This window comes from Corvus kubaryi, unplaced genomic scaffold (assembly GCF_017639235.1).
Source record: "Corvus kubaryi isolate FWS band 111438036 unplaced genomic scaffold, C.kubaryi_AGA036_p1.0 37272, whole genome shotgun sequence".
Taxonomy (NCBI): Eukaryota; Metazoa; Chordata; class Aves; order Passeriformes; family Corvidae; genus Corvus; species Corvus kubaryi.
The window spans coordinates 2,118,215-2,130,405 of NW_024581084.1; the positions used below are offsets into that span (position 1 = coordinate 2,118,215).

At 64.7% G+C, this 12,191-nt stretch overlaps 1 protein-coding gene across 1 annotated transcript in view; it reads right to left on the bottom strand.

The window, feature by feature from the left end:
• The window catches only part of SDK2 (sidekick cell adhesion molecule 2), a 43,977-nt gene extending 33,249 nt beyond the window's left edge, over positions 1 to 10,728 (bottom strand). The window contains exon 1 of the mRNA XM_042025531.1: positions 10,110 to 10,728. Coding sequence (XP_041881465.1) covers positions 10,110 to 10,188 — 79 coding nt within the window. The 5' untranslated portion in view covers positions 10,189 to 10,728. The remainder of the gene's footprint in view (positions 1 to 10,109) is intronic.
• Between the last annotated feature and the right edge of the window lie 1,463 nt (positions 10,729 to 12,191).

A 12,191-nucleotide genomic window follows, 5' to 3' on the forward strand; every position in this document is an offset into this window, starting at 1 on the left:
ACCCCTGCCCGCGGCACTGGGTCACATCCCACAGCCACCCCTGCCCGTGGCACTGGGTCACATCCCACGGCCACCCCTGCCCGCGGCACTGGCACTGAGAACTCCAGGTGACCCCACAGCGCCTCGGGGAGCAGCACAGTGACCCCAAACCCCTGCAGGGCCCCGTCAGCACCCACCAGCCAGCCGTGGCGATAATCCCCGCTGGCAGCAGGCACCGCTCGGGGCGCTCAGTGACATCCCTGTGGCTAATCCAAGCTGACCACTGTAGGGCATGGCCAGGGGGGGCACGGCCGCAGCACCCCCTTCCTGGAAGTGCCCAGCACTCCCCAGATCCCCCCCACAGCCCCATCCCGGGGCAAAGGTGATACTGATGGGGACCATGGCAGTCCCTGCACAGGGATATAGGAGCAGGCCCCCAGCGATGCCCCCCAAGCGCTGTCCCCCTCCTCCTGCGGTCCCCAGCACGGCACTGGTGTCACCTGCAGGCTGCACAGCACTTTTGCCCGTGTCACACCTCATCCATCTCTGCTGGAGATCTGCCGCGGTGCTTCCCAGGCCCAGGTGGGGGAGAGGCCACAGGGGGGTGATTCCCGGAGCCAGCGGCGCTCAGGAAAAGCCCAGGCAGAGACCAGGAGCTCCAAGCCCAGCCAAGGTGGCCCCGGCAGAGAACGTGGCCAGATCTGCCCTGGCACTGCCAGCACGAGCCCCCTGCACCCAGTGGCTCTGAGTGGAGCTGGAAATGCCCAGCAGGGCCATGGCATCCCCCAGGACAAACGGATGGATGGATGGATGGATGGATGGATGGATGGATGGATGGATGGATGAATGTCCTCCTCCCTCACTGCATCCCGCCAGGCCAGGCCGGTGGGACACGCCGACCACGCTGCCATCTCCCCTTCCTCCTCCCACATCTGTCTCCAGGCCCATACTTATTTATTTATTTGTTAATTAACTGCTGTTTTCATAACAAACGCTCCAGCTTCTCCCAGCCTCCAACAGCCCTGGGGCTGGATTGTTAACTAGGATTTTAATTTGTTAATTAAAAGCAGGATGGCTCCATAACAAGCTCCTCTTCCACAGCCGGGGCTCTTGGCGGGCTCAGCGGGCTGTGGGCAGCCTCACCACGCCCGGGTGAACCCCTCCAGGGATGGGGCATGTGGGGAGGGGGGAGCTCGGCTCCCCCAGGACGAGGGGTGTTGGAAAAGGCTCAGAATCTCCCTTCTCCCAGCAGCGGTGCTGGAGCTGATGCCACCTTCCCCTGCACTCTCACCCCGGCAATCCCTTCCCCAACGCCTCAGCAGCTCCCAGCCCATGTCCCCGGCCATCAGGGGTCTCAAACCTGGTGACAGACCCTCCTCTGCCCACCACAGCAGAGCCAGGGCTGTGCCAGCGTTATCCTCTCAGGACTCCCCCGGAGCACAGCCCGGGACAGCCCTCAGTAGCCAGCCCGGTGGCACTGGGGACCCAGCGAGGTGCACCCCGGTGACAACGTGGGTAAGGTAAGGCTTGAAATGCTCCCAGAGCCAACGGAGAAGCATCAGCCCTGGCCGGGAAACAGGGATTTATTCAGCACCGTGGCTGGGAACAGAGCGGGGCTCTGTGCCTGCCCATCCCTGCCGCTGGAAAAACCAACATTTCCCTCCCGGGAAACCCCAAACAGTCACACACACACGGCCCCGTTGTGCGTGCCCAGCCCCGAGCCCGGGGGGCCGACAAGCAGAGCTTTGTGCTCCGAGGCACCGGGCAGCCCCCACGGACCCCCACACCCGGCTCCGAGCACACGGACCCCGGAGTCTGATCCCAGCCCCGGCCTCAGGGCACGCAGCTCCAAACTCAAACGCTGCCAGGAGCTGGAAGGGACCTGCAGCAAAGGGGACAGGGGACAGGAGTCCCCCCAGCCCAGGGACATCCCCAGGGCTGCCCTGCTGCGGGTGGCACAGACAGACATTGTCCTGCTGAGCCTGTCCCCACAAAAGGCACAGCCCCGTCCCCAGCTGGGGACGTTTAACAAGCTCCAGGCTCTGGACAAAAACTCATTCCCCAGCAAACTCCTTCCGACGGCAGAAATCCTCCGAAGCCCGCGATTACGCAGCTCCGCCGTATCTGGGTCACTGCTGTGAGTCACGGACACCCGGAGAGTGACTCAACGCTATTAGAGGGGCCGGATCCTGCGGCTGATTTTCCCGGGAGAGGCTCCAAAACACTGGGGAAGGGAAGGATCGACGGACATCACCTCCACACCGCCCCCCCACCGGCCACCAGCCGGACGCTCCCCGGGCACGAGAGGGGGTCAAAGTGCATCCCCCTTCCTGCACTTCAGCCCTTCCCAGCCCTTCCCAGCCGAGCCCGGCGCTTCCCCACGAGGATTTGGCAGGAGCAGGCTCCGCACCCAGCTGCCAAGCGAGGTGGGGGTCCCAAGAGCCCGGACCCCGTCCCCAGGGGGTCATCCCCTGCCACCCACCCCACCGAGTGACGCACAAGCCCGGGGCAGCCAGCACAGCTCAGGGCTGGGTTTGGCCCCACGGAACACGCTGAGTGTATCCTCGAGGAATTCCTGGAAGGACACCACAGCCCTGCGTTGTGGCAGCTCCTGGGGTCACAGCGGCCGTAAGGGGGTGGGAAAGCAAAGCCACCACAGACCTGCCCTGCGGGAGCCACAGCAGCACCTGAGATGTCCCTCCTGCCAGGGGCACCCGTGTCCCGCCACCCCCGGCCCCGCAGGATGCTCAGCAGACGGACAGACAAACACACAACAGCCGCTTCCCAGAGAATCCGAACGAGGCGGCGTTCCCAACCGAAAAACCGGCGGGGAAAGAAAAACAGGAGAGACAAACCACAATAAAAACCCCACTCAGCCCTTCCCAGGGCACTGACGCAATCGAGTCACCAGCCCCGCGGGATGGAAAATGCTCTGCCAGCTCCCACCCTGCCCGTGCCAGGCGGGATGAAGGCGCTGGCGGCCACAGTCCCCCTCCCCACGGCACGGCCCCGAGCCAGCGGGCACCGGGCACTCGCCCATTTACTGGGGTGTTGCCCAGACATCCTTTTTCCTAAGTATTAATTAGTCATTGCATTGCTCACTTGAAACAGAAATAGCTGTAGCATGACAGCGAACATGAGTTTTGCTTGGAAAAGCTTTTTTTCCAAAGCTTTTCCTTCCCAGACAACCCTGATCTCGGGTGGGGGAAGAACTGGCAGCCTGGCATCCCCCCCCCAGCCAGCCCTGAATTTCCAGGGCAGCGCAGCAAACTCTGGTCATCGCATTTATTCACACACTTGTGGCTCTCGCAGCCAGAGGGGCTTTTCCAGCCAACGCCGCGCCAGCGATTCCAGCCTGACGTGAAGCTTATGGGGAGAAGCCAAGCGAGCGAGACTCCCCCGGCGCCCCGGGGGAAGGGCTCCGGCAGCTCCATGCCCCGCTCGCCGCACGCGTCTTTGCTTCCACCGCCCTGCACAGCCCCTCTGCCCACCCTGCCAGCGAGGAGAACGGAGACAAGGAGGCGATGAAGGCACCCATCACCTCCCTCCGCGCCGGAGCCGGGTGCCGAGCGCTTCCCGGTGCTCAGCCGGCGGGGAGGGCTCTTCCGACGGCGGCAGAGCTCGGAATGAAACATCCCACCCTAATGAGTTGATTTTATTAGTTTGCGAATGCACTGGGAACTCGTTATCAAAATAAACATCAGTTCACTCCACCGAGCACGGCACCGCACGCCCCGGCAGCGCCGCAGCTGCGGCCGCGCGTGGCTCCCGCCCCGGGACACCCCGCGGGTCCCCCTCGTGCCCCGGCACCGACCAGGGGGGCCAGGGCAGAGGTGCCCACCCTGCCAAGCCCCTTGTGCCACGAGGTTCCCTTCTCCCTTTCACTGCGGGGTTCCAGGCTGGGCACCCAGAGCTCGCTGGGGTGGGACAGCTCCGAGCCCTTGCCACCCCAACAGGTCCCCTGGGAGCTGCTCGGCGCTGGAAGCAGCACCGAGAAGCCCCCAGGCCAGCCCGGAGTCTCCAGCACCCCCGGGAGCCCGTGCGGCACCCAGTGCTGGAGCACCGGAGGGTCGGCAGGTCCCCCTGGGGACAGCCAGGGCAGGAGGCAGCGCCGAGCCCCTCTGGGCAGGGCTGTGGTGGGACGCGGGGGCGCAGCGGGCGCACTGTCCGGCTCCACAGGACGCGCTCCCTTTGGAAGCAGCAGCTAATCCCATTTCATCCCCCTTCACGGCCATCAGCTGTTTTTCAGGCATGCAGGAGGCGGGGTGCTGAAACCGGAGCTATTGTGTCCGCCGGTCCCAGCCCCCTCCGGCCGGCCATCCATCCACCCATCCATCCATCCATCCATCCACCCATCCACCCATCCATCCACCCATCCATCCCGGCCTCACGCTGGGCCGGGGGCCGGCAGCGTGTCCGCATCCCGCTCCATCCCCAACCAGCCTTTCATGGACTGCCAGGAGCTGGGGATCCCAGGAAGAACTCCATCCCCGCAGGCAGGAACAGGGAGCGCGTGTGTCCCCAGCCTCCCTCTTGCCCTGGGGAAATGCCCCCTGGATCCAGCAATTCCCGGTTAAGGGGGTCCAAATCCAGCACTTCCTTTCACCAAGCTGATGAAGGAGACCCACCACTGGGGGGTCCACATCCCATGGCCACCTCTGCTGGCCCAGGGGATGGCCAGAGTCCTCCCACACCACCTGTGCCCATTCCATGCAAGGCACAAGGGACGCCGATCCAAGCCAGGGGTAGCAGGACCCTGCCAGGCACCCCAACCCCTCCCAGCTTTGTACACCCCAAAGTCCCTCCAGGGCCCAGCGATCCCACAGACAAATCCCCATCCCACTCTCTGCCCTGGCAGGACCCCGGTGCTGCCGTGCACGGAGCCAGGAGGGCTCAAGGTTACAGCTGAGGACTCGCAGGTTGTGGGCTCACCCAGCAGTGCAGAAAGCAATTAGCTACCAGGGCTAAAATTAGTTCAGCGGCTTCTCCTGCTAATGGTCAAACTCATCAAGGCTTCCCTGCACCCGGGGCCTCGGCACAGACAGGGAGGGAGGCATGGGAGCAGCTCACGCATTCCTGGGTCCCCTTCCCACTGTACCCAGCGCCATCAGGCATCAGGACACCAGCCAGCCCCACAGTCCCCTTGCCACCGTCCCCACCACCACCCCTGCCCTGTGCCTCGGTTTCCCCTCACTGCCCAGGCTGGAGGGAAGCTCCTGGCATGCTCAGGAGCTGCCACGTGTCAGGGTGGGTGGTGGAGACAATGATGGCTGGCAGGGAGGGAGAGTGGCTTCAGCACAGGGGACCCCAGCATTCCTGGAATCGCCACCATGCCATCCCAGGGCCAGCCGGGATGCCCAGCTGCTGGCACGCAGCAGCAGCTGATCCCAGGGCCTTCAGGGAGTCATGGAATGGTTCGGGTTGGAAGAGGCTTAGAGCTCATCTTGTCCCACCCCTGCCATGGGCAGGGACACCTTGCATAGACCAGGTTCCTCCAAGCCCCGTCCAACCTGGCCTTGGTCCCCTTCCCCAGCCCATGGTGGTGACGCCGATCCACACGGGAAGGTGACAGCCCAGAACATCCAGTCACAGCGTCCCCAGGGATGGCCCTGCTCCAGGCCGAGAGCCCCCACGCCCCAAGTCTCCATTCCTGGGGGCCCCATCAGAGCAGAGAGACAAAGGGGGCCGGGGACCAGCTGCAGCCCGGGAATGTCCCCTGCCCTCGGCCCCCGTTCCCAGGGATCAGGTTTCCCAGTTCCCAGGCAACCCGAGCCCGGCATGGCTTTCCAGGCAGGCATTCCTGCACCCCCGGGGCTGGGGGCGAGGGGAGGGTGGGGAGGGGGCCGCCAAGGGGGCCACTGCCTGCCCCGGGCACTGGCAGGTGCTGGGAGTCAGGCTGGGGAGAGGCACCGGAAGGTGAGGCAGCACTGGGAGGGGGGTGCAGGATGTATCCCCAAAGCTGGGAGTGGGACATGCACCCCAAGAGCCAGTCTCCAAACCCATGGAGGGTGCTGAGGGCAGTGCCCATGCCAGTGGCGTCGCCAGCATGCCCAGGATGTGAGGGATGCCAAGCGCGGCCAGCAGAGCAGGGAGCTGCTGCCAGCACATTCCTGCTTGCCAGCGGGGTGGAGTGACAGAAACAGGTCCTGAGGCTGGATCCACCTCCCTGGATGGGGGAACCCCAAAACAGAGCAGCAGCCGTGGGGATGAGGGTGGTCCCTGGCATCACCACCACATCTGAGTGATCCTGACCCCATGTCCTATCCAGCAGCTCCATGCCACGCTCCGCTACACTGGCAGAGAAGCTCCCAGGACACCCCAGTGCCCCCCACCCTGGGCCATCCCAGCTCCACAGGGCTGCTGGATCCCCCCAGAGCTCCTGGATCCCCTCGGGTGCTTTGGAAGCCCAAGGCGCAGTGCCATGGGGCACCAGTGGAGCACCAGAGCCACCAGCCCTGGCACAACCGCGGGCACGGCGGGGGCTCAGCTCGCCCTTCGTTAGCACAATCACATCACCTCTGACAGCAGCATATTTCTCCCCGGCCGTTTCTCACCCAGCCACACGCCAGCCACTCGCTAATGAGCTCGGGGCAGTAACGAGGGCTCAGAGAGGAGGGCACCCTCCGCTCACCCACCCTCCCAGCACCCAGCGGGTTCTGCTCCCACACGGCGCTGCCCCACGGGGCCATTTCTCCCCAGGCACTGCCTGTGCCGCTGCTGCAAACACCAACACAGCCCCAAACCAGTTTGTGTAGGGCCTACAGTAACGCGTGTGTGGCTGGAGCTCATCCCCAGGCAGGAACCAGACACAGGCACGGGCTGGGGACAAGGACACGGCTCACGGAGTGGCGGGGGCAGGGTCACCCCTCGTCACAGCACCCGCCAGCCTCCCTCCTCCCGGTTTAATTATCAGCGTTTTCCCAGGTTCTCAAGCAGCCGAGCATCCGCCTGCTCCCTCCTTCCCGCTCTCCTCCAGCTCCTGCGTGTGCTCCTGCTGAGCGGAAATGCCACCGCAGCCCAGTCCCCGTCACTAAGGGACGAGCAGCACTCGACGTTGTCACTCACCCTGGTCCCCGGATGGCATCGGGGCAGGAGCTGTTCAGCCGCCGCCAGCTCTCCCTTCCCACCGGCGCTGCCAGCTGGAGGTGAGTACGAGCTCCCATTACCATCCCACTGGCAGCTCTCATCCTGCCTGTTCTCCTCAGCTGGCACCCCAAACCTTTGGGGACCAGCGCAGTGACAGGGCACAGTGACACCGCCTGCCTGGGACAGGACTGTATTCCCCTCCCTTATCGTTATCAGGTCATCAAAATTTCATCATCGCTGTGCCCAAGCACTAATGGCTTCCCAAGCAGCATCAAATTTTAATCTTCCCTTCCTCTCCCCTAAAAGCCACTCTCCTTCCCGAGCCGGAGCCTTGCACGAGGCCACCAGCAAATGTGACAGCGCTGGCAGGGACGAGCGAGCCAGGGAAGGAAACCCTGGGCTCAGCCATCCCCTCCTGCCCTGATGCCATCAGCACAGAGGAACCAGCAGCTCTTGTCACCGAAGTCCCGGCGTGAGCCCGGCACCAGCATCACGTTCCCAGGAAGGGCAGGGACTTGTCCTTGTCCCCCTCCCGCCCAGCCCCACAGGGAACCGTGTGTGCAGACGTGCCCAGGCCCCACACACGGGGAGAGAAGATGCTGGAACTCCCCTGCTGCCACCTCTAATAAGCCTCTTTGGTGGAAGCTGCCCATGGCAGGCCCCTGCCCCAAATCCCGTCTGGAACCTTAAGCCTCCCAAATCCCTCCTGGGACTGGCCGCAGCCTTCTCAATCCCATTAGAGGTGCTGTGCCAGCACGGGGGGTCCCGGGCTGTGCCCCCAGCACCGGATGTGGGGAAACCACATCTCTGGGTGTCAGAAAATCTACAAACAGTGAGCAGGAGGGGGCTAGGGACCCCCAGGCTCCCCCCAGCTCTTGGGGAGCCCTTTATTGCCTTGTTCAGCCAGAGGAGCCTTTGCTGGCAGGGTGGGCTGCCCGTGCCCCCAGCCCTGGCACAGCCCCCGGGCCCGGCACAGGTCGCACTGCGACAGCTCCCACCCGGGCAGCGCTGCCGGCTGAGCCTTCCCCCGGCTCCGCATTGGGCTCCGGGTAATTAGCACGAGGCCCCTAATCAATAAGTTATTTTTTGCCACGGGTAATTAATAATCACACAGCACAGACGGGCTGTAATTAAACTTCCATCCCCTCTCTCACGGTCAGCGAAGGGCCTTTTTTCTACCAACCACAGGTATGGAGGTGCCTCACCCCGTGCCCGGGCAGCCCCTGCGCCCCGGCCGGGGAGGTCTCGCGCCGTCGCCTCCTCCTTCCCTTCCCGATTGATCCCGTTCTCTTTGGCTGCCAGAATCAATAGCCCCGGCACAAAGCGCTGCTGCCCCTCGCTGCCAGCCCTGCCTGCCCCACCGCAGTGGGGACAAACCGGAGCCTGGAGCCCTGTGCCGGGCTGTTCCCAGCCCCATCACCCCACTCCCTGTCCATCCCAGCGGGATGCAGCGGAGAGCGCCGGCACCCCACGGGCACCGCAGCCGGGAGGTGACCCTGCTGGCGCGTCCCCAGTGCCACCCGCGGCAGGGGAGGCGGGCACGTGCCAGGCTTTGGGAATGATCCCTCCAGCAGATCCAGCTCGCTCGTGGCCGCTGCCACGCCGGGGCCGGGCACCGAGCAATGTCACAGCGCCCGCGAGGACGTGACACGCGCCGCAGAGAGCCAGAGCCGCAAAGCTCGGCTCCTGCGCCAGGAGAGCAGAGCAAAGCCCCTTCCCCACCGCTCCAGAGGGCTGGGGCACAGGCAGCCCCACATCTTCCACCCCACAGCGAGACCCCGGAGCCCCACGCATGAATGGAAGGAGTTTGGGTCACCCCGGGAGCCCGTCCCGCAGGCAGGGAACAAACGGATCACAGGGGACCCGCCAGCCGGAGACGCCAGCCAGGAGAAGAGAAACTCGGCAAGGGAGTGAATCAATCAAAGAGACCTTCAGAGCTCCCCACACAGGGCCTGCCCGGATAATATACTGCCGCTTTAGATGTTATGTTCTGAACTTAATTACTGAGAAATTATAGCAGTGCTGGGGGAGGCTCAGGGGGAGCGGGAGCACGGGAGCGCACAGGGACTTCTGGCTCCACTTGCTGCCACAAACAAGGGCAAGAAATGTCGTGGGTGAGGACCCCCGGCGCTGCGCTCAGCTGTGCCCCCCCCGTTTCCAGTCTGGATCTGCTCAGTCCAAGCGCAGGGACAGAGGCAGCCACGCTGCAGCCCTGCCAGCCGGGAGCCTCCTCTCCAGGCCCGCAGGTACCCTCACAGCCAGGAAGGGGACCACAGGGTCCCCCCGGCCCCTCTGAACCCCAGCTGCACCCCAAAGGGCCACAAACTATTTTTATATCCCTGTGGGGTAGTGGAGCAGCTAAAACCAGCATGTGCTGTGCCCGAGCCCCAAGGGCGAGGAGCAGAGAAGGGCTCACCCTGCCCAGCAGCCCTTCAGCCCCCAAGGGTTGTTGAGGTGCAGTGGGAGCCCCAGGCACCCACAGGGGCTCGGGGGTGCAGACTCCCCCAGCCCCCTGCTAGCTCGTACCAGCAGCTGGAAGTCGATGGACCAACATCAGGGTAGGAGCTGCTCCCTGGGAATCCCCCAAACTTGCACCCCGGATTTTGGGGTACAATGGGGTCCCCGGGGAGGGGGTGGGGGAGAATGGGCGACGCTACCCCCGCGGTTGCTCACCCTCCCAGTGTGGTCCAGCACAGACTCTACTTCATGCTCAGTGCAACACGTTCCCCCCATCTCCTGCCTGAGGGCAGTTATGGGGAAGAGGAGGCAGAGCAGAGCCATGCTGCTCGTCCCCCTGAACCCCCCCGGACACCGCGCTGCACCCGGCACCGGCGGGCCCCGAGTCCTGGCTCCGGGGAGGCTTTGCGAATATCACGGATGCTGCTCTTCCCCCGGCAGGAGCTCCGGAGCCGCCTCCTTCCCAGCCCCCGGCTGGCACACCGATCTCCCAGCCCGGGGTAGCAGAAGGCTCGGTCGAGGGGTGCAGCGCGGGGACCCTCCATCTCTCCGTAGTCCATCTCCCGCCGCCCCTCTCATCTCCTTACCTTGGGCGCCGGCTCCCGGGGGGCCGGGCAGGGCGAGCACGGCGAAGCAGAGCAGCCCCCAGCTCCGGAGCCGGGCCATGGCTCCGCCGAGACAAGCTGGGGGGGTTGCGGGGGGAGAACTTCCCCGACTTTATAATCCGGGCGGCTCTGGCGCAGGGACCCCCGCAGCAGCGCTGCTCAGGGGGAGGCGAAGGCGCCGGGGTGAAGGGCTCCTCGTGGGGCTGGGGGCGGTCCGCAGGCAGCTCCCCACCATCGGCAGCTTCCCCAGGGACGTGCGGAGCAGGGACCACCAAATCCGGAGCGGAGCCGGCAGCCGAGCCCCTCCCCGAGCGCTGCGCCCCGCGTCAGGGAAGGGGACGGGAAGCGCAGGGCGCCGCGCCCCCGGCCCCTCCTGCCCGCCCGGGCTCCATGGGGGCCGGCTCCCCGTCGCTCCGGGGCCGAGCGAAAAGTTTGGGGGCGGGGGGCGGCCCCTCCCCAGCGCTCAGCTTTTGCCTAGGGACATCCCCTCCTCGGCGGCTCCGGGCGACAGGGGGAGGGTTCGTCCCCGGCAGGAATGGGGGAAAGTGCGGCAGCGGCGGGCGGCGGCGCGGGGTCCCGCTCGGAGCCGCCGGCGGTGCGCCGCGGGCGGACTGGCGGCGCCGCGCCGACCCCTCTCGGCGCTCCGGCCGCTGCTGCTCCTCCTGCGCGGTGCGGCGGCGGAGTGAGCGGCGGCGGCGGGGCTCGGCGGAGCCGGGGGCAGCCCGAACAGGGGAGGCGGGGAGACGGCGCGGCCCCGAGCGCTACCCAGCGGCCGCGGAGGGAGCGGGCGCGTCCCCACCGGCCGCCCCCGGTTCGTGCGGAGCGGGCGGGTCCCCCCCGCCCCCGGTGCCCCCGCTGTAGAAGCAGCGGCTGCTGTCTGCAGCTCCCACCCTAAACCCTCGGTGCTCCAGTCCCCCCAACAGCGCTCAGAGCATCAGCGCTCGACCCCAGCGAAGAGGACACAGCACATCCCCCAGGTAGCTCTAAGGCAGAACTCAATGACACAGGATTACCAAAGCAAACATTTTAGGCTTCTCAGAAAAAAACCCAACAAAACGTTTAACCCCAGAGATGACCCAGCGGCACCTCCCTGACAACACACCACCACATTAGGCCTGATCCTGCAATTCCTCAAGCCCAGAGCTCCCAACAGGATCACACATCCTTAAAAGATGTCTGTGCTTTCTGCTAGCACATAGCACAGTGCCTTGCATTAGGTAGGGGAAAGCAGCTCAGTCACGGCTGCTACCGAGCATTAACACCCAAGGACCTGCACCATCTGCACAGGAGGAAATACCCATCCGGAATTCTGGATCAGCCTCCTGAGCACACACGGCACCTCTGAGCCAAGGGACCTGCAAGGATCAGGGTGAAATGAAAGCATGAGCAGATTAGCCTGGAGCCAGCCCCGGCACTGCCAGGTCACACCAGGGCAGGGACGGAGGGAACACTCTCCCACAGGCATTGATAGAGCTGCGTGTGACAGTGCCCGGGCACCGGTGTGCATTTCCACTACAATGTAACACTCACGTGTAAATCCTGCACAGTCCTTGCAGGGACAATGCCTGTGTGCACGTTGCATATTTGGAGAGCTACTGCCAAATTTCCCATCGACCTCTTGAAGAGAGACTGAACAATAACCCAGCACTTGCCCACCCCGGCATTAATCAGCTCCGTGGCTGGCATTCTCAACCGAGATGATGGGATCAATGTGCTGTGGGAAGCAGCAATCCTGGCTCACCCCTCAGGGAGGTGTTTCCCGCTGCCGGCTGGAACAAGCAGAGGGAGAGGCTGCCCTGCCGGGGTGAGCTCAGCCCCCGTCGGGGGTTCAGATCCATTCCCCAGGCACCTCTACACGAGCTGCAGCCACAATAACACTCAGCACGCTCCCAGGCCCATGCAGGATCAGGGCTTTGTTCCATGAAGAACAGGAATTCCTGTCTCCAGGGCCATAAATCCGGGTCTGACCCTGGTGCCAGCACTGATTTATGGTTATTACCATTAATCTTGCAGAGCTGTGAGTAGTTTATTACCCACTTGCACAGGTACCTGGTTCTCCACGGT